The 25,750-nt window shown below is 38.1% G+C and overlaps 2 protein-coding genes across 10 annotated transcripts; both read left to right on the top strand.

Annotated features, from left to right (window-relative positions):
- The first annotated feature begins 2,666 nt into the window (after positions 1-2,666).
- On the top strand, positions 2,667-22,191 carry LOC135167668 (thyrotroph embryonic factor). 9 transcript variants are annotated; one of them, XM_064131099.1, is made up of 9 exons: positions 2,667-3,802; positions 3,875-4,338; positions 5,550-5,579; positions 17,699-17,832; positions 18,959-19,117; positions 19,200-19,443; positions 19,876-19,979; positions 20,089-20,205; positions 20,309-22,191. In XM_064131099.1, exons 2-9 carry the CDS (start codon positions 4,023-4,025, stop codon positions 20,393-20,395), a joined length of 1,191 nt encoding a protein of 396 aa, XP_063987169.1. In that variant the 5' UTR covers positions 2,667-3,802; positions 3,875-4,022; the 3' UTR covers positions 20,396-22,191. The 9 variants fall into 9 exon arrangements, with proteins under 9 accessions (XP_063987169.1, XP_063987168.1, XP_063987171.1 ...); XM_064131098.1 differs by having other exon boundaries at positions 2,966-3,802; positions 20,068-20,205; XM_064131104.1 differs by lacking the exon at positions 2,667-3,802 and having other exon boundaries at positions 4,048-4,071; positions 4,212-4,338; positions 20,068-20,205.
- Positions 22,192-22,831: 640 nt separating this feature from the next.
- LOC135167665 (juvenile hormone epoxide hydrolase 1-like) lies at positions 22,832-25,266 on the top strand. The gene is made up of 6 exons (XM_064131093.1): positions 22,832-23,118; positions 23,248-23,443; positions 23,516-23,864; positions 23,950-24,149; positions 24,366-24,597; positions 24,720-25,266. Exons 1-6 carry the CDS (start codon positions 22,939-22,941, stop codon positions 24,958-24,960), a joined length of 1,398 nt encoding a protein of 465 aa, XP_063987163.1. The 5' UTR covers positions 22,832-22,938; the 3' UTR covers positions 24,961-25,266.
- Positions 25,267-25,750: the final 484 nt, after the last annotated feature.

Genomic DNA, 25,750 nt, shown 5'->3' on the forward strand with positions numbered 1-25,750 from the left:
CATCGAGATTTACCCTGGAAAGAGCATCAGGTATGTTTTTTACGCCATTCCGAGATATAACGTAAATAAATTCTCGCGTAGTATTGCCTCGGCTCTGTCTTCCATTCATTCAAGCTGATGATAATTAATCCATTCATGTTAAGTACCAGGGACCTGGGGGCCTGGGCCCTCTCGGTCTATTGTACACCTCTGTGGGATAGATAGAGAGTAGAACATTTTCAAAAGGATGGCATGCACACGTGATTAAAGAGAGGAAAAGCCTCGGGTGTGTGGGTGGGTACTCGTGGAAGTGGGGAAAATGTTAAAGAGGTCTTTCCATTGCCGGTGGTAGAGGGCAGTGGAGACCACTGCCACTGTCTACTGACATCTGTTGATGGCATACAGCGGCTCCGATGTGACCCAGTCGGTGGGTTATCGCGAGGGGTAATAGCAATCCGCGAAAATAATTTTTTCTTGAAAGTAGATTCTTTCAAAATCAGTCTCTGAATGTTGATCTCACTGGAAGATCACTTCAGGATTTATTTTGTAAATTATCCAGGGACTTTTATTTGACATTTATCGATTGCATTTATTTAGTGATTTGATTTATTTAATGATGAATAATTTACGACCGTCAGTAATTACCACCAGTAATTATGAGTTGAGGAGATGAAGAGAGTTTGGTTTCGAGAAAAAATTATTCAGTACTGCTGATTAATTTTGGATTGAGCGAAATAATTTTGATTAGACACTCATTGCACCGAAATCTGAACTAACATCGGAAACCCATCGTTACATAATTTACAACAGATAGTCTGCAATTCGGTGTGATTTACGTGTATTGTTGTCCGTAATTAGCTCTATATCCTGACAATCTTTTTCATACATTTTTCTCATTTCCGGTCTCTAAAGCGCGTATAAATTTCCAAAAAAATTCGGTAGTAGAATCCAAACTTTGCTCGGACACTTGAAGAATTTATTCAATTTTCGCGAATAAAAAAACATTTCGGGAAAGTGAATACACCACCTTAATGTATGCACACAATGGATAAAATTACACCTGCAGGATACTCGAAGGTGGCGGGAAACGAATCAAGTAAATTACGTGGGAAAGTGTCGCGCGGAGATCATCAAATCGTGCTGGTTTTTACATCCTGTGTCCTTGCAGCATCACTCACTCAACTAAACGCCGGGGCAAACGGGTATTGCAATTGGTAATCATAGTATAGTTGATAATCCTCTCTTTTAAAAAATAATGAGTATCATTACTCCCCTAATTTAAACCTATCCTATTTTACGAAAAAGTTGGATCACCCAAATAAAACTCATAACTCGTCAGAGAGACTCGTAAAATTGTCATTCGAGGAGTGAAAAAAAAACTGCTTCACCGGCAATAGCATTCACTCGAGTGACGCCATTTCCGGAGATCAAGGGTAAAGGAGTTCCGGAGATTATCCAGGATAATTACACTCGATGTGTTTTGGTGGAAATATATTCATCTAAGAACTTTAACTACGTTTTATTCAGCGAAATGATTTTCTTTTTGGATAATCGAACATTCGAGCTTTCGATGGAGACCTATTCGCTCAGAAATGTTCTGATTATTTTTAATAATTAAATAATAAAATGGTAAAAAATCCCATTTGTGTGCAAAATTTCTTTCCGCGTATAAAATACTTGAATAGTGTCAAGTGATATTAATAGTTGACACTGTGATTTTGAGATCATTATGGGGGTTGCAATTGCCCTTCCAAGTGCTCCATTTAACGGTGGAATACATGTATACCTGAGTCTGCGAATTGGATGAATGGAAGAAGGGGATGAAAGTGCGTTCACGCGACATGCCTCGTGACTTCTTCAATCCAGACCGTTTCCACAATTACTGATTTTCCCAGCGATACATTATCATAAAAAAAATATATTTGACAAAACACATGGTCAACGGAGACTGGATATTCGATCAGAATGGATGAGAGACACCAGGAATAACTGGATTAAAGCCATTGCCTGCGGTTGGAGAGATACACAAAAAAAAACATCGTCGCAGCCTAGTGACATTACCCTTGACTGCGCGAAACACCTGAGGATTAAAATATAAATTGAGATTTTATAGGGAATTTAAACGATATACGATAGAACCGATGCGCATGAGGGACCTCTCATCGATTCATCGGATTCTCCACAACTTCGCACTGACATCTTCCCTCAGTGGTCAAGCGAAAACTTCGGTTTTAATGTCGCCTAAAGATACTCAAGTGGAGCTATTAATTGCAAATTAATTAAGGACCATTCGGTGGGAAAATTTGTATTTTGAGAACGAATGAGGTAATGCATAACTGGCGGTGGGGTGGAAAATCTAGTCACGTTGGCTACAGCGTGCTCTCTCGAATACATTTCAAATGAAAAGCTCTACATTGGAGGGATTTATTTGGCACACAGATATTTCGGTCCAAAAATATAATTTATAGAAGGATATTATTATTCTCATTCACTCGGATCTCTATTTTCTCCTGACAATATCCAAAACAGGTCATTTATAGTTCCAAAACAGTTTAACGTGAATAGCGTAAATGTTTGTCCCTGTAATTAGGAATAGATCCAATGAATAATACCAATAGCTTAAAATTCCATTCGATATTTAATCTCGAAATGAAAATAAAGAATTTTTTCACAAGAATACTTGAATGTAAATCTTTCAAGTGTTTCCCTTTAAAATCTGTCTAGTTAAATTCTGTCATCAAAACAGTCCCTTCCTTCTGCTTAAAAAATTCCAAGACTAATTGAGAATCTAAACAAAATCTCAATCGTTTTTCAAATTATCCTCTGGCATTAGTTACTTATTCGTGGAGATTACGGCGTAGAAATCATCGTTCACATCAATGCCCCCCCGATATCACAAATCTTCATCACACCAACTTGTCTGCTCGCTATCTGCTTATCTAAACCGTTTATCAATCCACCCATTAGCCAATGTTTGGATTTTGTGATTTTGCGTAAGTGCAACGTCCCAGAATGACCCGACTCGCGGTAGTACTGTGCAGAGCAACTAAATCCCGGGTAAAATAATAGAAAAACAAAATCATCTGACACACATCCCTGACCACAACACACCCCCTCGATTAAATCCAATGCATATATCAATGTTGAAGTATTATTGGTGATAAAATGGACAGAAATAAACTTCTACAGAGATGACGGTGAGGGCACGTGACGGTAAAACGTGCCTCATTGTGCACGTGGAGCAACTCAACGCCAGCAACCCCCATCATCCTCAGCATGCCCTCACCGAGCCGCCCCAGTCGACCCTCCTGGCTAAATCGTTGGCTCAGTTGATCGTCAGAGCCCGTTGTGCATACCCAACGTCCTTTAAACGATTGTTATCACAACTGTTAACAGCCATTCTAGTCTCAGTCAATTGAATCCTAAAAAAATTAATCCCACATCAAGGTGAACCCCGGCAATATCAGTAAAAATAGGGAGAATGTTATTCATGAGTGATTGGATTTGTGAGAGAGTGAGGAGTGGCTGAGAGTGTGAATGTTTTGAAAAAAAAATAATCGATGTTTTTAATTTTATTGTATTGGAATTAATTCAAATCATTTTCTTTTCCATCTGTTCTCATATAAAACCCGTTGGAATGAGAAAAAAAGCTGCGTGTGTAGACGACGAATATACCCGGGTGATATCAAATTTTTTGGATTTCATTACTGAATATTCCAAAAATATGTCTGTTGGTGGTCGTGCGGTTTTGTGAATATACGAAACAGAAATATTGTCGTGATTCATAGAGACACCAATGGAGATCCTCCGGTTGGTTGATACGGTATGCATAATCATAGAGATGATTGTGACCAAGGATTGCCCATATGACAAAAATACTATTTTCAATATTCAGTTCTCCATGGATTGGAGATTGGACTAACGCTCGTCCATGGACCCCACCCATCATTGAAGAAGTTAAATCGCACAATTATTGACAAAAACAAAAATTTTGAAACAGTGAATTGATAGAGTTGAGGAACAATAAATACTAAAGTAAGGGCATGTCTGAGACAGAGGCTGGCGCCTCCTGGCAGCAGCACTATGTGTGGGGTATGAATTATCCGCATCATCAGTACAATCTTCATCAACAGTCTCAGTATCAACTACCGTACCATCATCATCACCCTCACAATCATCAATCTAGCTCATTGAATGGCAACCAATCGTATTTATCAACATCTGGTGAACAGTCAGTGTCAATACACTCGAGCCAGGACACATCGTCACATCATCAGCAGCATCAGCAGTCACAGTCGCACTATCAGCGTTTGTCGAACACCATAAGACGTCAGAGTATACCTTACGATGCATCTGCAGGTATAAACTGTCCCTAAAGACCTGTTCCCAAATCGAATGGCTTATTCATTAGGGTAATACATCGTATACTATTAGACTTGTGGCCAATCGTGTCGTCTGCGGATTACGGGACACGCTAAGCCTAATCGCCAAATGGATTACAATTTTTTTTCTTAGGTATATTGCTATTGAACATAAAAGACTGCAAAATCCCACATTAGGACGAGCGAAAAAAACAAAAAAAAATAACAAGGGGAAGACAAAAAGAGAATGACGTCGTCACCGGCATTGCAAGAATATTCTCATGGAACTGACAGATTTTATGCGTACATGAATTATTTATGAATACTTCCACTATTTTTTTCCCCTTTTTCTCCTCGCACGCTTTAGATAAATACAAATGTACATTTCTTTCACATCTTATTTCTCCAAAAAGTCCACAATCTCACATTCTCAATCCCCTTTATATTCCATTATTCTTATTACATGTTTTGCTCATATAACTGCGATTGCAAACGGAAATTCGCGTACACAAATCATTTGAGATTTTTCCTCGAAAAAAAAAAATTGTATTCACTGGAGAACTAGAAAAATGACTTACGTAACGGTGAATTTATCGTGAATAAGAAAGGATTTTGTATACGAATTTGGGTATTTTCGAGATTTAGGTACCTGTTTATATGTCGAATTACGTGAGACTGAGAGTGCATCTGTCCATTCAGAAAATTGAATTTTTTCATTCATGGGAATAATCCACTAACGCTCTCTGAGATTATTCAATTATTTTTGCGTATGAAAATTATTCAACGAAGATGGTATTTGTATCTATAGGTATGTATATTAGATACTTACTATCGCGTGGCTAACAATCTTGGAAAAATCTAAGCAACCTAGTAGCACGTGTACATTTTTTAAGACCAAGGACAAGTCTTGGCCGCTCGCAAGGCGTTCCATCTCGCTGACGAGGATAATAAAACGTTGCAGGATAACGCATGCGGTGGTGCGCATCTCTATTTCCTAATAACCTATTTCAATCTGAACGCAGGATATGTGCGACATTGCTCGATTATTATCATCAATTATTATTAGATGCTTGAGTATCACTTGGTAAGATTATTTATTTAGATTTATAATAACAAATAACTTGGTATATATGAGTAATCTTATGGCGTTTATTACTCCAGCTTTGTTGACGTAATTTGTTCCTAATTTTGTTCAATAACTTTTTCCAGGTGATCCTATGATAACATCCTCTCTTAAGGGTAAGTCATCACAATATTCTAATGAATATCTGAATGTTTTTCTTCAACTCTTTTTGCAATTTATTATTTACCAAGTTTAAGCGACCGAGAGGACTCGTTAGCATAGTCGTTGTCGTGAATGTTTCGTCCTTGTGTACTACGCCATTTCCTGTGTCGTGTGTGCTTTTGACTTCTTGCTTAGCTCTACACCACCATACAATCATCAATGACTTTGAAATGTTAATAATGCATGCGATTTGTGGTTCGTTTGGCCATTTGGTGTATTAATAGTTTCACGGGGGAATCGAGGACGATTTAATAGCGACAATGAGAGCGAAATAGTTTATGAAATAAACTGTTGGAAATTTTTTGAAAATTATTCGTTATGCAATTACTGCAAGTCAATTTTCCATGTTGTAATTTGGATTCGATTTAAGAGCAATTAATAATTTTCCCCGTGTGAGGTTTCATTGTTATTTTTAACAATAAAAAATTGATGAATTTCAGTTGAGTTTCAGAAGAGTTTGATTTATTGTTGTTAGCAATTTTTCTTTGTGGGTTTTCAACGATGAAATCTCTTAAAATTCCGAAAAATCTCCTCTCCTCATTTCTATTCGATGGCTATTGATTTGAGACCCCATTCATAATTGAATCAAGCACAGATATCTGTTTCGGAGCCCCCTTGTTTTATCCAAGTCAATGGAATCACTCAACCTCGAACAACCGATATTTGTTCAGGGGCATCGTTAATATTTCGTAGAATATGGTAAACAACCATCCCGAAATTTTCTATAAATCACCTTTGGAAATTATTTCGAGCGGCTGATTCGCCGTATTGTCCGTTTTCATCGTCTTTCTGTCGGTGACAGGCGGATTGTTTATTAAGACACCTCCGAAACTCAGCTGGCACCGAGTTCAATCATTAATACAGGAATTAATGAGTCTAATGACATTGAGTACTAATATTTACGCGGGTACATCCTCTATTGCTCGTAGTTAGAGGCGTTAAACAGCTGACAAACAGATGTATTTTCATACTCGTATAGTAGTACGCGGTGAAACAAAGTTGTAGAAAAATCGCGAAACAAACTTACACGGAAAGAAATTTTGAGGGCCGAACGGTAAAATGACAATCCACCATTTTTTGAGTCAAGTTTTGTTGAAAAAATGACATTTGGAGGGGTAAGTTTTGGGATTAAATTAACATTCGTCCCTCATTTCGCCCCCTGGACGTCTAATTTTCATCTAAAATTTTTTTCTTGTAGTAATTAGGGAACGAGATAATTTTCTAGACCTTCGGGGAACCGACTTTAATTGTGATTTTACCACATAAATATTTCTACTGATCCATTAATTTTTTTTCATACGCTTTTTCCTACCCTAAAAAAATAAACAATAATAATTGTCTCATCTCTCTAAGAGAAATTATTGCATAATATATTGTTGGTGTTCGGGCATCTCTTTGAAAACATTACGAATGATTACGGCCCACGAAATTCCCACCAACGATCAACGATCTAGATCGTGAAATCAAAGATATTTTTCAATTTGGTAATGACGAATGAAAACGCCCAAATAAAAAGTCCTTCAGCTGACTCGTACGATACCGGTTCTCGCCGTTGGCCCAGTCCCCGGGTATGAGGCAACTTCACTTTCGGCTACTTTCACCACTGTCTAGTGAAATGTTTCTCTCGACCCTGCTCCTTTTCGCATGATTTCCTATATCGTTCTCCTTTCATTTTTTATCTACGTCTCTGTCGACCAGGTCTTATCACTAATCGCTAAACTCACGGCTCCACATCTCTCGCTCATTAATATTCCAAATTGTAAACGATGGTGATCCATTAGGAATATCGGCATAACTCTTACAATTTTAATATGGACCACACGGCACTCGTACATTTGGAGATTTCACTCCTGAAATCCCGTCAATCAATCAAATTTTATAAGACGAAGTAGAACATTTTTTTGGATCATTAACATCCGTCGGATTAAAGAAAACATTTTCTTTGAATAATATTTGTCGATAAGCTGGATTTTTAAAAATATCCAAACACCATTTCTATGCCATAAAATCGATTTTCATGAAGAGAAAAAATACTGAAGATTTCCCATTTGTTGACTTCTCGTAGAAAATACGATAATTTTAGAAGAGATTCCAATGACTTCGTGGACTTTCTATTTAAAATCTCAAAACATAGATAAAAATTTTCAAAACGAAGATACTACAGATTCTTCACATTCTTCACTAGGGCTTCAATGAAGCCTTCCCTCAAATCTATCGTCTCTCTCCAATCATTATAAAAAACAAAAAAACAATAAAAACCACCGATAACCGAGTTAGAACACGTCAATAGAAAATAGAAAATTCCTTCACATTTTACCTCATTTATTCGCATTTTTCCCCCCAAAATCCTCTTCAATTTTTCTCCAAATTCCAATAAATCCATTCATCGCTACTTTTACGTTAAAAATATGTCCACCGTCGCAAATTCTCAAATCAACAAATAAAAAAATAATAACCGGACGAGACAGAAATTTCCCCGCACGTCCAAATCCTTCCGCCCCCTCCCCTCTTCTACCGATACACATACGAATCTAATAAACCAGAATCACCTCCTCCCCCACCACCAAACGCGGAAGTTTCTCTCCACTCGATCGCACGGGCTCCATGGGCAAATGCCACGAGAATCACCGGCAGGAGATGGTCCGAAACTCTCCGAGCGAGTGATTTCAGTAGTGGGGGCACATCCCTTCAATCCACAATAAAATTTATCTAGCAGCACCAAGGGGGGGTATCGCCAGGGGGCCGGGGGGGGGGGGGGAGATCGAGGGGGAAATCGGCGAGAGTAAATGGGTGGTGGGTGGGAATGGAAGGGGCTCTCCATGCGTGTTGGAGTGTGCTGAACGGTGGGGCCCATCCACGACGGTTGGTTCTCCAGCGCGGTGGCCGTGCCGCCGTTGTACGGAGCCGTCAGTATCTCGTTGAACGTGAAACGCGATCGACGAACTATCGCGGTTGCCCCAGTTTCACCAAAAAATTAAACTCCCCCCAATTCTGCCCCCCTCTCCTCATCACCCCCTCGTCGGTCGTTTCCCGTTCTGGATCAGTTGCGTGGATTAGCGATTTTAATGAAGATGATTCTCACGTGTTGGACATTGAGAGCGTCAGTTAAACACCACCAAATGATTCAATAATTGGTGGAGATAATTGACGATTCCCAGGCAATGTTCTTCCGTTTTCACCTGTTCTACGGACTATCAAAATTTCATAAGAAAAAAGGACTGTTAATGAGACTGTGATTGTACGTGAAAAAGAGGAGAAAAAAAATTGTTGAGAAATAATCCGTCAGTCATGAATACCCTGAGATATTTCAATGCAGTGAAAATCGTCATTGTACATTGTCAATAGTCTGTGGTGAAACACCGAACGCATCAAAACAATAACGAGTTTAATAATTTAATAGTGTTCGGTTGAATTTGTGATCGATATTGACGGGTTAATTTAACAATCGTTACGAATGAGCTGTGCAATGGAGTATCAACAGTTGGTGCCACCATCGGTACCGGTATCCCATCAATCTCACCATTCTCAACAACATCCGAATCAACAGTCCCATCATCAGCAGGCGGTAGTTGCAACAGTACCACCCCCACATCCTCACATTGTACTTGCGCCTGCGCATCAAACCCAACAACCGCCCCCAAATTTGCCACCACCTACTACACACGCGCATCAAGTACATCCACCCCTACCCTCTATTCATGATGACAGTACGAGCTCTAGGTGGACACAGTATCAGCATATATGGCGACAGCATCATGTTTACATGAATGGTGAGATGATTGGCATCTGCATTAATTTTTGGAAGGGTTTCAGGCACATGTGACCACTCACCTGTTGCCAAAATAACAATTTTCATCTTCAATTGAAAGTTTTTCGCGATTTTTCACGGTACCTTTGGTGATACTCCATACTCAACAATTGATCCCTTGAAAAATGTATAAATCACATGTTCCTTACGAATTTCAAAAATCCACGGACTTTTTTTGTTATTTTTTCACACAGCTGTCACACGCCAGGAAATGACTGACGAATGACAGAAAAATAATTCTCAAAATACAGACGTTGGATGCGGTAGTAGAATCGTTAAATGGAAAGACAATTAAATTTGATGGTTGGGTTTTACGAATATTTTCAAATGCTAAGGAAAACAGCCGCGTTATTGGTCAGATCTTTTTGCCGAGCGGAATGAAATCTTGAAGAACGTCTGAACAACACTGTCACTATCTCCTTCGGATTCTCAGTTATCTTCGAGAAACTGAGTCTCGTTTGAAATTATCTTCAAATTATCGCCGCGCAATGACAATAAAAATAATACTCAAAATAAAGTCATTGAATTCAGTAACGGTGGAGTGAATAGCGAGACAAAGTCTTCTGAATTTAGTCTGACTACACGGAAAGAAATTTTAGATGAAAATTAGACCTCCAGGGGACGAATGTTGGTTTTATCCCAAATATGATCCTCCCAAGTCTAATTTTTCGAATAAAAATTGACATAAAAGTGGGTGATTGTCATTTTATCCCACGTTTCGTCCTCTAGAGACCTAATTTTTATCCAAAATTTTTTTTGGTGCATAAATTCAGGAAATTCTGTGTTGATGTCGCCATCTAAATTAGATTTTCAATACTTGAGCGTTGAATTATTTTGTTGGGCGGAATAGACGTTAAATGAAACAGGATATTCATTTGAAATTTATTTCTATGTGTCTTTATCTCAGGAGTGACGGTTGACAATGCACGATAGGGATGGGCATCATTAGAAAAATCAAATGCCAGCCCATCCTCCGGTGTTTCGCATTCATTCGCGCTATAATGGACTTTTTTTTCACCACAAATACGCTTTATAAACAGCTTTTTTTTGACCCATCAAATAATAGGATATCGTATACTGACAGGTCTTAATATGACGAATAGAGATTACCGGACGATAGAGTCCCTGACCCACTGACCGTAACCTCGACGACCTTTTCCGAAGTATTCGCGTACATGTGCAACTAATCCCTCGGTCCCAAACGAAGCCACACGAAGTCGATGGCTTCTCGTGACGATATATAACATTCTGGGTGAATAATTTTTCATGTCCCTGGTTATTGTTAAACCACTGAGTTGTTCGGTGGAAATTACCGTCGATGAATTATTATGTGCCACGGGTTTATTATCACTAGAGAAAACCGAAGATGGTCTCAACTCATTGTAATTGATTGCAGTCCTTGAGGCATTTCTCATCCTCTGTGGCTTTTTCAGTGTCTCGTAATGCCGGAATTATACAATATTTCACCGTGCACTTGCCTCTCCAACATCGAAAACTTCATTTTCAAATTTCATTTCACTCTATCAATTTTTCAAATTAATATTCCATGAAATATTAACTCAGAAAAATCTCCATAAACCGAAATTATTGAAAACTCTAGAGAAGATTGTTCAGGATTTTTTATTTATCAACTATTCGAAGATTTCAAGTATTCCAGTTGTGTTTCAAATATTTTATAGAATTTCCCAGGGAATTCCATGAACGATTTCCCCTCAAAGTGAGTTCAGTGTTGGAATATTGCACAGAATATTCAACACCACGTTATTTGTGTTTTTTTTTCGCTTCATCAACTTCATATAGTTTCGACCTCTGAAAAAGTAAAACTATCGTAATGTCGATAGTGTCTACAACCGTCTAACGAGTCCGCATTCGTTAATTACACCCGAGGAGCTTCCGTTTCACTCCAGGTGAGCCCATTTTCGTCGAAGCGATAAATCCGAAAGAAAAAGAGAAACAAAAGTTGAAAAATGATAAAGCGGATGGGAGATAACAGCGGCTAGTCTAATATGTATTCTAAGCCGTTCAGTATGTACCCATTGTCCATAAATTTTTCTCTCTAGTCTCGAAAATTATTCCTCCAAACGTATTTATTCTTCGGGAAAAAAAAAATGAAGTACAAAAAAGCCGGTCGGGAACCCGCAGTTTCTTTTTTGTGGGAAATGAAAGAGAAAGAGAAAAAAAAAATGACGTGAGATAAAATAAGAGACGTTTCCGAGGTGTCCGTTTGTGCCTAACCTTTACTACTTGAAGTTGAGTGTCTGTGTATGTGTGGGCTGTGATTACTTTCTCCAACCGGGGTGCGCGCTTGCTCGAACGCCTGTCCAGCGCGTTCACGGGCCCGGGCGCACCTCAACAGACCCAAAGAACTACAACCGAGACTTCTTCTCTTCCGGGTTTTCGAGGCAGATAAACAGCTACATTTTCGCCAGCTCTCCTTTCTTCATCTTCCTGTTTCCCCCAGAGAGAGATCCACTCGTTGATTTTCACTCTATCGTTATCATGATTTTTACATTTTGTCAATTCCACTCTGCATTTCTCTTTATTAATATTTTTATCGTGATAAAAAAATATATGGTAAACGTGTACGTGCACTCGCACAGCCTCATCAACCCCGCTCAAACCGGTTGTTCATATTTTTCATGGTTTTTTTATCGGCAATACTGCGATGAAATTTCACTGCTTCAAGTTTTCGATGAATTTTTTTGACAATACTTTGCAACAATTCTAGATTATTACTGATCACTGATAAATGTCTTTCTCTGAGTTGATATAGCATCACATTTTCCAGATGACTTTTTATTTGTGCCAGTCTGAGAATTGAATAATATGGATTTTTTTCTGAGAGAAAGAGGGGAGCAAATATTAATATTGAACAGACATGTGGGCCATGATTATTCAAATTCAATGACAGCTGTATCAATACTATATTGGCTGTAACTCTTGATCATCTACGATTGAGAAATGACTCAAAGTGAACATCACTTTTTACATCGATAGATGGAATTGTCGATGAATTATTGGAACATTTACTCATTATTCTCTCCATTTTATTATAGAGATAAAAATTTTATTTCATTGCGAGATATGTTGGGTTTATATATAGGCCCTCGCTCCTTGTGTGCGTGAGACCCACTTAATTCGAGCGTCGGTGAAAGCGAAAGTCATGTGACTTCCTAGTTTAACGAGGAAGCAAAAGAACACCATGATGCGGGAACACGCACACTTGGCTACATAATAATTAATTGCACCGTGGAAATCAAGCCAATTTTTTTTTTATTCCGAATTATTCTATCTCACTTACTTCCGTTAGCCGATCCAATTCCGGCTAAAGTGCGAATGGGGGGATTTGATCTGTTTCGACGAAGAGCATTCAAATTTCCTGAGCAGTTGCAATTTCAGTGCTGCATTTTGATTTATTAACAATAGAAAGACGTAAATCTCACTCTCACTATATTTTTAATTACCCAAAAATTGTTCTAGCAGTCAATTAGTGATTCTGAACTCATTGAACGTGAATATTAATTTACTTTTTTTTCACTACGGATTAATTTAGAAATTTCTCTTATCACCGTAGTACTTCGAATATAGAATACGAGATAAACTTTCGCTTTTAATGACGAGGTTTATCACACGTGACCCCCCAGAACACTCATAATTGTCAATTGTGAGTAAACGTAAAAAAAAACTCTCCTAAAACTTGATTTAATTAGCCGTGCCGTTTCATTCGCTCAATATCGTCAAGTTTTTCCAACAGATTCCATAATTGCCAATTAAATTTATCCCCATCGATAGCCACTATTATCTTCATGAGAAGAAAATCAAACTCCTTCTCGAAATTCCATTAAAAGATTTTTATTGTCTAGTTACCACAGGCGGACAATTGAGGCCGAGAGAAATTTTTTGGGTTTGGTGGGTCTCAAACCGGACCTTCTATTCGCCCGTTTTTTTTTCCCTCCTTCTTCACCACTTCTTGTTAATTTCAATTCCTCCGAATAACATTCCGTGGAAGTTCTAATGGCCTGACTGTATCCAAAAGAGATCCGGCTATTAGTCTTGTGGCAGTCTCACTTTCTAACTGAGCGGTTCCTCTTTGTTTGGCCAAAAAATAATTTTTGGGTCACGAGTGTTAGACCCAGGGAGAAAGGAGGCCGTTTCGTATCCCACCGAAAATTGTCTCTTTCTCTTCGACCACTCGATCAGGAAACAAATGAAACTCTCAATAACGTTCGTTCAATGAAGAGCAATTTGGTCAGATAATTCAATAGGAGAAACATTGCACTGATTTATTTATTTAGTGACTGTTTATGAAAGAAGAATTTCTCATTTAGTTTTTCAATATTCAATGATATTCTGCCCAAAATTATGGCAGTTTGACATTTTATTCGACTAGTTCTTTCCTTTCCAGTTGTTGTTATTGATATTCAATTGATAAAAATTACCTGTTCGCTAATGACTCACGTATTCAATGCGAAATATTTGTTTTTATTCCGCATTCCTCAATAATTCTTGCAACTTCTCTATAAATTTCCCCTCTCTCTCTCTCTCTATAAATTTCAGATTTTTATTTCTGAAATTCACTGTAAATGACTCCATTTAATTCATTAAAAATTATAATGTCGTATTTTTGGGGGAATGAGCCGGAAAATTCACTGAACCTCTCGAATTTTTCATTTCCTATAAAAATCCCCGAGAAATTGGGGATTACGTGAATTGTTTCGTAATTTTCACTGAATATTTTTCACCGTTAAATGGCATCTGCGTCTCACTGATAAATAAGATGGTCTATATTCAAGATGATGGCACTGTTTGTCAGCTGTTTGGTATTATAATTTTAGCATCATACATATGTGCATTTCATTTAACGGATGTAGCTGCTTATTTCGCATGCAGGAAAAAAAGTTTCTCATTGAAACTTGATTAGAATAAGGCAATTCCTTCATTCAAATCTTCGATCCCCTGCCTTCCCCCAAATATATGAAAAATATTTTATATATTTTCAAGTACATCAATTTTTTCAACGTCAATTACCCTCTCAATTTCACCCCCATCCCTCGAAAGCCTGCGACAATCCTAAAACCCGCAGAATATTCGCTTGAGAAATAAATAAAAAATACTATTAAAACTAATTATCGTACTGTTAATGCGGAAACAAAAGTTGTACCTGCCTTCGCTTTCGTTTTTCCACGGTACCTCCTCCCCGACTCCATAAGTCACGGGACAACTCAAAAATAAGAAAAAGTCAACTCTCGCATTTACCTTACGATCCTTTCGGATTCTCGTGTCACCTTATCGTCTCACGATTCCTCCCATCGATTATAAATTCAGCATAAAAATAATGAATTCCGAAAGTCACTTGTACATCCCGTGAGCGAGACAGAATGAAAAATTCAGGTGATCGAGAATTAATCGACAATGAATTTTCGTTCAATTGACGTCTCAAAGGCCCGAACACCTCGAGTGGAGCTAAAAGAAATATTTCAAAATTTTTTCACAACCATGAAGCTACTCAATGAAATAGCCATTTTCCCAATGGGCCACAGATTCTGCATTAAAAAAAATTGATTCGCAAATTCACTTCCGCATCCCGCTGTACAGAAATTTAAATACCCGCGTCAGTGAATTTAATGAGTTGTGCATGAACTAAAATTTCCCTAACCAATAATTAATCGATGGCAGGGAAAAATAATTCCCCGAAAACTGCAAATTAACGAATTTACGGAAATTGTACCATCAGTGCCTTCCTGCTCTGTTTGCCACATGCATTTATATCGCCTTATTCGAGTCTCACGACGTACAAAATCACCTCGGCCCCCGAAGCAATGGGAAAGTGACTCGTGCAACTTTCACTACTCAGACTCAACCCAGTAGGTATACCAGTATAAACGTAGGTAGTCAGACTCTTAAAGTATGCTTCTCGTTTTTTTTTTCCCCTATCTCTTTTTCTCTCCCAGAGTTTTCTACCCTTATCTCTTTTCCAACATTCACTTTCTTCGGGCTCTCGACTGTCAATACCGACCGCCAGAAAAATCCAAAGAATACAATAAATATCCAGAGATATAAACACCAGCAGACGAGAAATATATAACTTTTGTACAGTGATTGGTGATCAGAAGCTGAGAGTGTCCAAGGACGCCTTCCTTGAAGCACTTGTCTCGTTCCGCGTTCCGCGTCTCCGTTAATTCGCATCATCATACAAATAATCACACTCGTCATCACTTTCAATTTTTCACACCCCCCTCCCTTTCTCCCACTCCGCGTCCCGCGGAGATCGCAATTTCCCTCTGTACTTTTCACGAATAATTGCACAGAAATATTTAATAAAAATGACGTATCATTTTGAATTTTCCGCCGGTGTCTACGTCTCCAGCGAGTCATCCCGAAGGTTCAAAACCTCCCCGATCGTTCCCCACCCTTTCAATGCCTCCTCTCCTCCTCTAAACCCCCCCACGACCCCCGAAAATCCCAAACTAATTAATCATTCACTGGGCCCCAAAGAGACCTTCTCATCTCGCTTTACAAATTATTGATTCGTGACTGGTCTATCAAGGATACCACGGAGATAACATCCTCCACGTCTCCTAAAAATACCGTAACGAGAGTCAATCACTCTCCCGACCATTCCCCGAATAATGACCATTACCATAACAATTATCGACAAATTCTGAAGAGACCGAACCCCGAGTTAAAAAATAGCGTAAAAATGATGAAATATTCACCGACTAGCGCTGAATATACGTACGTCTGGCTGATACACGATGAGTATAGTTGAAAAAGACATGGGGGAGGTGAGGGGGGACATTGGTGCAGCCAATGCAGTGCCGCTAGTCGTCAGCTAAACAACTAAACAACGACAGTGCAGGCCTGTAATTTGGTTCAAGGCTAAATGCTCTCGAACCTCTCCGCGGAACTAATCTCCCGTTGCGAGAGGCGCGTACACCGGCACTACGCTTCAACAGTTAAGTAACGAGCGGAATAGGACAAGAGGAACGAGCGCGGAACAATTTTTTTTATTCACTAAAAATCCCCCCGAGATTAACTATTCCCATTAAATCCCCAAATTGTTCATTTTTTTGGCAACACCCAACCGCCCAAGTGACTGGGGGAACGCGGAAAAACGTCCAGCGAAGATAATTTTCCATTCGCTTGAAAATTATTGTTTTTTTTTTCTTCATGTGGGTGGAGGGAGGGGGCGGGGAATACAATACAATTAATTTTCCATTTCCACTATTAATCTCGGCTAACATCAGTGTCCACCATCGTGGCGTGACAAGCATGCTCCCGTAGCCTTGACAGTCGACCCGACGTCGACACAACAATCCTATCCGTTCTCTTTCATGTATGCTGGGTATCTATGAAACGTTTGAAAATCATTATTACGATACGGCGCCGCCACGCGACTTCAATGTACACTCGGTGAATAACGCGATTTGTCATTGTTTTTTGGTTTTCAGTCCGAAGGGGATCTCTATAATCCGAAATATTGAGGTTTTAAATTTTGGGATTAGAGAAAATGTCAGGATTTGGTCAATTTTAATTTTTCTTTTCGCAATTGTCGTTTCAGAAGCTTCATATAATTTTAAAAATTTTTTTTGGGATTTGAAGTTGGGGTGGGAGAATGGGGCTGTTCTGTGATACTAATTAAAATTAGCAAATATCGTTTTTTATCGATTTTCCAAGGCTAGTTCGAGGAATGTTATCGGAATAGCCGGAATGGTCGTTTAAGAAATTTGAAGTGATAGCCTTTTGGTTCCATGAGAATATGAGGGGTCCGGGAATTTACAAAAATAAAAGGGTAATCGACTTGAAATTTCAAAAACATTATCCACGTTTTTAATTTTATTGACAGCATGTGTGGGAATGTCGTGGCATTTGAAAAGAATAATTTAATCAGAAATAATGTTCTCCCATCAAAGTTTTTCTCCAAAAATCTTGTACACGATTGGACTCCTGATCGATAAAAAACTGATTCACCGATTATTTTCTTTTTTAATGTGATCTGCATGTGTGTGGGAATGTTGGTGATTAGAATTATACGTCAAGCAAAATACCTGTATCTCACAACAATTTTGTTCTAAAAATTATTTTCCTGGAAGGCCCTCACCTTTATCTCAGAGTCGAGAAATATTAAGGGAAATAACTCGAAACAGGTCAGACCGTTTTTCGGAATATAATCCATACGAGACAAATATTTTTTTCACCAGAATTGTCGTGGGATTCAAAGAAAATTTAAAGACTTTGAACTGACAGCATTTTCTTTCATTTCAGGAAAACAAACAAAGGATGGACCGGAGGAAAAGAAGGACGCTGATGGTGAGCTATGGGGCAATGTGGAAGCACAGGCCGCCTTTTTGGGGCCAAATATATGGGATAAAACACTGCCCTATGATGCCGACCTGAAGGTATTGAATCATGTATGTACAAAGATGAAGGAAAAGAACCATGAAAATTACAGCAAATTCATTTTCAATATTTTCTGTTACGAATTAACCAGAACGGTAAGGTTTGACTACAACGTGTGGTTTTCCCATGAGGACATGAATGTTGTTATTGAATTGGATTGAATTACCAATATCACCAATAACAATCCCTTCGATTAAACGCGACACGTTGATCTTTCCCTGAACCCAAAACTATCTAAAAAATGGAACAAATATTTTTAACATCTTGTGAAGTGTTTTTCTCAAATTTGTTATGGTATGTGAGTTTCCTCGTACAAATGTGTGACGAATGAATTTTACAATTATCATTTATTTACTACTGTGACAGATTGCCTTACTAAAAGAAAAATTCAAAATAACGAAATAACCCAGTAACAATCAGCCTCAGTTCGCTCTCATTAGTGACTCTCCTCGATTTATTTGTATTTTCCGGCATATCTCTCCTTTGTGCTCAAGTATTTCCCGTTTTTTCAGGCATGCAAGTGATTGTTGGTTGCGTAAGACCTTCCCCTCCTCCTCCTCCTTCCCCCGCACGAGCCACAACTCCTTGTAAAAAGGAGAAAAAGAGAAAAAAAAATATATTGCTCACTAAAGGCATAACTGCGAGACTTCCTGGATTCGTGAAAACGAGGAAGCTCGTCGAGGCACCAAACCCGGTGTCTTTTTTCTTTCCATGCTACAACTACTCTCAACACTCAATAATGCAAAACCGTATTTATACGGATAACTTGAGAGGGTGGGGGGTTGAAATCGCGAAGAAAAGTCCAACCAAGCGTCAAGATACTTTCACTCTCTTTGCGGATATCGTCACGCCTCCAACGTGTAACCGAGTATATCAAGCAATACCCCTCGTTTAAATTGTTTTTATATGCCATCAATATTTTTTTACAAACTATTTTCATGCAATTTATATTTTTTTTTTATTTTCCTCGTGATTTTTCACAATTTCTTTTTGCACTTAACATTTAAGAACTTGCGGTGAATGCGAATATGTGTGGACTCGGGATGATAAAAATTGAGACTCGAGCCAACTTTCTCCTCTTCATACATCGCCCACGTTGGTTATCATTGTTTATGGTTTTGTCAGGAATGTGCAGGGGCCGGTACCTTAATACTTAATTCTGCAATTCAATCACTCGTGCGTGGAGAGAAATTTATACCGGAATTTAGCCCTGAGCAGAAGAGACTTGGGAACGATGGGGTGAAATTTGCGGATTTTTTTTTCTCATTTCAAAGCTCCGTCGGGGTAAATTTTTCATGAAAATTTACGTCAGTTTGTGATGTCGCGTGTGGTGTCACTAATCAAGACGATTTTTCAATTTATTCAGTACGTCGATTTGGATGAGTTTCTCTCGGAGAATGGCATCCCCGTGGATGGGGTTGGTGGTGGTGGTCAGGGCACGATGCAGGGGAGTCAACTACACAAAATGAGTAATAGCAGTAATGAGGCAACAAGTCACCAAGGACCAGCGGGACTACATCTCGAGCCTGTCACAAAGCGCGAAAGATCACCATCCCCCAGTGATTGCTGTTCACCAGATACTCTCAATCCACCATCGCCCGCTGACTCGAGTGAGTGTTGACTAAAATAATCGCGACTATAGTAAATAAAAGTACATAAAATTATTGAAAGATAATGTGAGAATACCTCACAGACAACGCAGTTGGATCAAATGACGGCATATCGGTAACGACGTGTTCTAATAGTAAACATGTGCTAATGTCTTCGTCAAATTCAGGGCCAATTAGTGATGGGATCCAGGGGGAGGGGGTGCGGATCCCCAATTCGAAACGAATAAAATTACTTTCCATGAAGACTCAGCACTAGTTCTATAGAGTCGCAATTTAGAACTGACTTTTGAGAAAATATTCAGCTACTCCAAAACAAAAATTTGTTAACTTAATTTTGAACGATGACAAACTTTCATTTGGAAGATGAATTTTCAAAAAATGAAACAGATTCAGGAGACTCGTGACTTATTCAATATGATTTGTCTGTCATAGCGCTCTCGATGGCGTCATCAGGGCGAGACTTCGATCCAAGAACCCGAGCATTCTCCGATGAGGAGCTGAAGCCCCAGCCGATGATTAAAAAATCACGGAAACAGGTAATTTCAACTCTTTATTTTCAAAGGAGTAAATTTATTACTCACTTTTATATCCCTTTTTATCTGATATTCTATCATTGATGTGTAGTTTGTACCCGATGACTTAAAGGATGACAAATACTGGGCACGCCGAAGGAAGAACAACATGGCCGCCAAGAGATCAAGAGACGCTCGTCGCATGAAGGAGAATCAAATTGCACTGAGAGCGGGTTTCCTTGAGAAGGAGGTGAGTTAAGAATTTTCGAAGGGTTAAATGAATTCTGTAGTCGGTTGACTCATTTTCCCTAATGTCTATTTTTAATGATTAATTAAAAACCATTTGATTTCAGAATATGGGTCTTCGACAGGAACTCGATCGATTAAAAAATGAAAATATGTTATTACGCGACAAGTTGAGCAAGTACACGGATGGTTAACCAACGGCTGATTACTGAGGTTTACCCCAACGACAGCAGGGCTCTATTTTTTAATGAAAATTAATAAACAAAAATCCAACCGTACTGTCTTCGGGTGAATCCAGAATTCACTCGTCCAACGGAGGACGTGTAAATTACTCTCCCTTCCTCACGGCAAGTTCTTTCCTATGGAAAAACCGGGAATAAGACCACGGAAATTTATTTTTTCTTTTGAAAAAAAAAATCTCATTCTACGATTTGATACCACAAAAGCAAGAAAAAAAAACTGAACAAGTCATTTCCTTCCTTATCTCCACCGTCGCAGCCTCATTTGTATATAGTTTATTGTATGTATAGTTAGATTATTTGTCAATATTGACGTCATATGTTGTAGTGTACAAAATCATTTCACGGAGACAAAAGCTGAAAATACAAGTGGAAAGAAATCATTGAAATAACGAAGGGATTTTTGAGAAATATGAGGAAGGGAGGACCTCGTGGAATGAGTGTGATAATTGTGAACGAATGATTGAGTGCTTGAGTGCGTGTGATTATTCATTATGACCTTTTGTCTGTCAAGTGATTGCCCGCAATAAATGGGAGACAAAAATTAACTGGAGAAACAAACGAAAGAATTCAAAAATTCAAAACTTAAATTTACAATTTGACTAAGATGCATCGATTAATGCGCGCAAGAATGATAGAATGTTTCACGAAAAAAAAAATACACGGATTCTGACGAAGTTGTCGAGAAAGATTTTTCGATTTACCTAAATGTAGCTATTTTAGATGATAAACCAGCAACAATTTGTGCCCATTTTTTGGCAGTCCCTGTGTTCTCTTTCTTGGGCTAGGAAAAGAAGAACGAGATAAAAAAAAACGACAAGATTAGACAATTATTGAACTAGCCTTTTTCTCTTCTTTTTAAGTTTTTAGATGTTTATTTTGTTTATATGTAATACGTAACGCGTAAGGTTTATATTGTGTAGAGGAATTGGTACTGAATTGTACATATTGGCTTGATTAACAAATTGCCAACTCCTACAAAATCAACATTTGTGAAAAATTAATGCTACGAAAAGGAAATAGTGATTACCAGTTTCTTTATACATGTTTATAAAATCATGAGAGTCAAAAGTAAATAAGAGTTTAATGAAAATGTACAATTAGATGCTGTGCAGTTGTACAAGCATACTGGATGAGAATTTATCAATTAGAAAATTTTTAAGAGAGTTTTTGCTGAAAGAAGAAAAACAAACATGAGCGATTGACGATACTATTTTGATTTTTGTATTCATTATTATTTTTTTTTGTTGTTTTTCTTCCTTATTTTCTGTTATTATAGAGAGCCACTTATGCGTACTGTCGAACAAATTGATAAAAGCCGGCCTAAAATTCTTTTTCATTTTTCAAATTATTATTTATCCGGAAGTCGTTTGAGCTGTGTCTGCTTTGCTCAGTTCCACTTTTATGTTGCGAAATCCAGAATAGAAAATATTGGAAATTTTTTTTCCACGGATATAGAAAATAAATTGATTTGCTATTGCAAAAAAAATTATGGATTACATGAATTAACTAATACTTATGGAATAATCAGTCTAGAAGAGCAACACGAAGAGAATAAAAAAACAAATACACGTAACGAATAGGTAACACACGTATCCGATCCGCATGCAAATCAGATGTAACAGAGAGATAATAAGTGCGCTGAAAAGAAAAAAATTTTAAGAGAGAAAGAACATAATGTTGATCGACGCAAGAAAAAAACTTTATTGTATCACCTTCCTAAAAGAATATATGTATTTGTTATTGTTTTATATTATGTTCTTCAATCCTTCCCTTTCATCTTAGATTTTTTTTCGTTGGAAATTATGTGTAATAAGTCTATCGCTTTTACATTTCTATTTATGCAACGTCGCGATAATATAAACTACGCAAGAATGTCAGATAAATTGTGCTTGTCACGGAATGAAAAAGTCGTGCATTGGCACAGAAGACAAAATTTTGAAGTCCGGCTGTTAATTAAATTAACAGATATAGATTTAATATACCGATTTATTTGGGGTACGAAACAGGCTGAAAGCTGAGAGCGGGCCTTAACTCTGAAAATTTGTTACAAAATTTTATCTGCAATTTTCTCGATAAGACTGATGACGGAAAATCTCTGTATTTGCAGTGTACTTTGTATGAAAGTTATAAAAAAGAGTCATAAAATACAATCAAAAGAGATACGATAGTCGATAATTCCGTAAAAATATCGATTAAATTTGCATTAGTCCCTCTAACTGGAAATGTTGTTTTGGTGGAAAATTCAAACGGCTTCTTCTTTATGCTTCATAAAAATCAAGATACCCCACTTCAGTGAATCGCAAATCGCTTCAATTACCCTCACCCATCAAAGCGTACACTCCCCACCACACCGTAAAACCGAAAACTACAGTTAAAACCAGTATCTCAGCACACTTTCTGGGAATGGCAAGTAGTTGAATGCATTCAGTCCATCCTGGTGCATCCAAAGCGCCCAAACCGGTCGATGGTACTTTATCACAATCTCTTGGTGAACTATGAACATTTTGATAAAATTCGTTACCCTGACGGTCGTTATATCCGCCATCGGAATAATCTACTTGCAAACATCAGACGAAACGATACCAAAGTATGAAGATACGTGGTGGGGCCCAGGGTCTGAAAGTCCCCATGCAGATACGTCCATTAAGCCGTTTACAATCCGCTGGACTGACGAGGTAATTTAATACAATTTTAATATAAAAATTATCACTCAGTGAATATATTCGAAATTGAAGAGAATTTTTAAGCAAAAAAAAAGGAAAAATCACTCGTTCCTCACATAATTAATAATTCAATTGGGACAGGCCATAGATGATTTGAAAAGCCGATTGAATCGCACAAGAGACCTAGTTCAACCCCTGGAAGGTGCGAAGTGGAGCTACGGTATCAGTGGTCCATTTTTAAAAGAACAAGTCCTGTCATACTGGTTGAATAAATATGATTTTAAGTCGCAACTATCTCACATAAACAGATTTCCCCTGTTCTCAACGAATATCCAAGGTGACACGAATTTCCTAATCCTAGATTTGCATTAATGACGAGGGAAAGTGTCAATTTATTTCTGTATTCCAGGTTTGAATATCCGTTTCCTCCACGTTAAACCGAAAGATCCAAAAGGCAAACGAGTTTTGCCACTGCTGATTCTCCATGGATGGCCAGGATCAATAGTTGAATTCTACAAATTCATTCCTATGCTCACGACACCTCGAGACGATCACGATTTTGTGTTCGAAATCATCGCCCCTTCCCTTCCTGGTTTCGGTTACTCTGATGCTGCCATTCGACCAGGACTTGGCAGCTCACAAATTGCGGTGATTATGAAGAACTTGATGTTGAGATTAGGTTTTAATAAATACTATGTTCATGGGGGTGACTGGGGAGCCTTCATCACAGGACAAATGTCCAGTCTATTTCCAGATCAGTGAGCATTTCATAATCAAAAGTAAAATATTACAAAAACAAATGGGACAAACTCCTATCCATTAATGGCCAATTTTTGTTTCAAGTGTGATTGGTATGCACTCGACTATGTGCACAGTATCGTCAGCCAAAGTCTCCTTGAAGCTTATTTTCTACAGTTTCTTCCCATCTCTGTTATTAGACGAGGAAGATTATCACTGGTTTTATCCGTTGAGTGAAAAAGCAGCACAGACATTACTCTCTACTGGGTATCTTCACCTACAGGCAACGAAACCCGATTCATTTGGTAGATATCTTCGATTTTTTGACTATCTTAAAAAATTTATTTAAAAAGAAAGTCTCGAAAAGACAATTTCACGGATTCGTTTGTGTCTGACTATTGTTTCGTCCTAACGACGTTTGTTCAGCATTTCTCTAAATTAAATTCCCAGTTACAAAAGAAAATTAAATCTTCGATTTTCCGGGGTTGATACCCCTCATTATTATTGAAAAAATTTTCAAGGTATCGCTCTGGACGATTCCCCAGCGGGTCTCGCCGCTCACGTCCTGACCACGTTCTCGGACGCAACCAAACGCGGTAATAGGTTCAAAGAGGATGGTGGGTTATTCGAAAAGTTTACGCACGAGGAACTAATCGACAACTTGATGATGTACTGGATGCCGAAAAAAATGACAACTGCAATGCGAATATATGCTGAATCATTCAATAAGAAGAATAATGTCTGGCAAACTCAGTGAGTATTTTTTAGTCCCCTTTTTTCGTTCAATTTGATAGTTTTTATCATGCACTTTATGAGGAAGAACTTTAAGCTTAAGCTCCAAAAAAATTATAACTACTCTATTTACGGTGCCCTAGATGGCCAGTGGAGGTACCAAGTGCTTGTGCCCAGTTTCCCTCCGAGATTATATGGTATCCGCGGGAATTGCTCCAGGAAAGATTTTTGAATTTAGTTTTGGTGACGAGAATGCCACGGGGTGGACACTTCGCAACGCTAGAAGAGCCAGAACTTGCTGCCACGGATGTTTACAAGTTCGTAGGGATTGTTGAGGAACAAATGCGAAGAAGTAAAAAATCCGCGAAGAAGGCAGATTTATAGGAAATAAAAATTTTCTAAAGTCCACTATAAACAAAAAAGTAATCCATAAATTTCACACACTAAACAATAAAAAGCTAATGAATCAAATAATTGGTGTCTTTTTGTAAATGTTGACTCATTCCAACTCAACTTGGAAGTTATTATTGAATAAATCGACGGTAACAATCGACAAGTCAGCATTACAATGTTAAATAACAACCAAAGACATTGGACTCTTGATTTTTCCTTCCTTTTGTCCTGTGAATTTACAATTTATAGATGTGAATCTGTAAAAAAGTACTTGAAATAAAAAAAATACCCGATCGATCTATGGATTCTTATTTATATTTGGAATATATCTCCTATCTACCTCTCCCATATCACAGATATTATCATCAACAGGTGATAGAACATTATGATTTGAGTGCACATATGTATGCGTGACGTGAAGGTCACAGCAATAGTGATTAATGCAACAAGGAAATGCATAAGAATTAACAAGTAGCAGATTCTTTACAAAGTGCAGTAATCGTGGCTAAATAACGATTAATTTTCGAGGAAAGGCCCTATAGATTTTTCCTCAGAAAAATATCGAAACGCATTCAAAGCCAACTAGATATCACTAATTCGCGGTTAAAATGGTTTTGATAGATATAATTTAAATCCAAACACATCTGTTTTCGCGACGATTAGCGCTAGATCCGAATAATCACCTCATTGAGACGAGTTGGTCCCTAAATATAAATCCTTTTCACCAATGCCCAGTGGTTTATTATCATAATAATACCGCTTCATACCGCTGGGTTCGTAC

The sequence above is a fragment of the Diachasmimorpha longicaudata genome, chromosome 11 (assembly GCF_034640455.1).
Source record: "Diachasmimorpha longicaudata isolate KC_UGA_2023 chromosome 11, iyDiaLong2, whole genome shotgun sequence".
Classification (NCBI taxonomy): domain Eukaryota; kingdom Metazoa; phylum Arthropoda; class Insecta; order Hymenoptera; family Braconidae; genus Diachasmimorpha; species Diachasmimorpha longicaudata.

Bases quoted from the DNA above. Each gene is read 5' to 3' on its own strand.
- LOC135167668 (XM_064131098.1), top strand. From the start codon at position 4,023: ATGTCTGAGACAGAGGCTGGCGCCTCCTGGCAGCAGCACTATGTGTGG. The intron at 19,444-19,875 runs GTGAGTGTTGAC...TGTCTGTCATAG, and splicing joins ACCATCGCCCGCTGACTCGA to CGCTCTCGATGGCGTCATCA. The intron at 20,206-20,308 runs GTGAGTTAAGAA...ATTTGATTTCAG, and splicing joins CGGGTTTCCTTGAGAAGGAG to AATATGGGTCTTCGACAGGA.
- LOC135167665 (XM_064131093.1), top strand. From the start codon at position 22,939: ATGAACATTTTGATAAAATTCGTTACCCTGACGGTCGTTATATCCGCC. The intron at 23,444-23,515 runs GTGACACGAATT...TCTGTATTCCAG, and splicing joins GTTCTCAACGAATATCCAAG to GTTTGAATATCCGTTTCCTC. The intron at 24,150-24,365 runs GTAGATATCTTC...AAAATTTTCAAG, and splicing joins AACGAAACCCGATTCATTTG to GTATCGCTCTGGACGATTCC.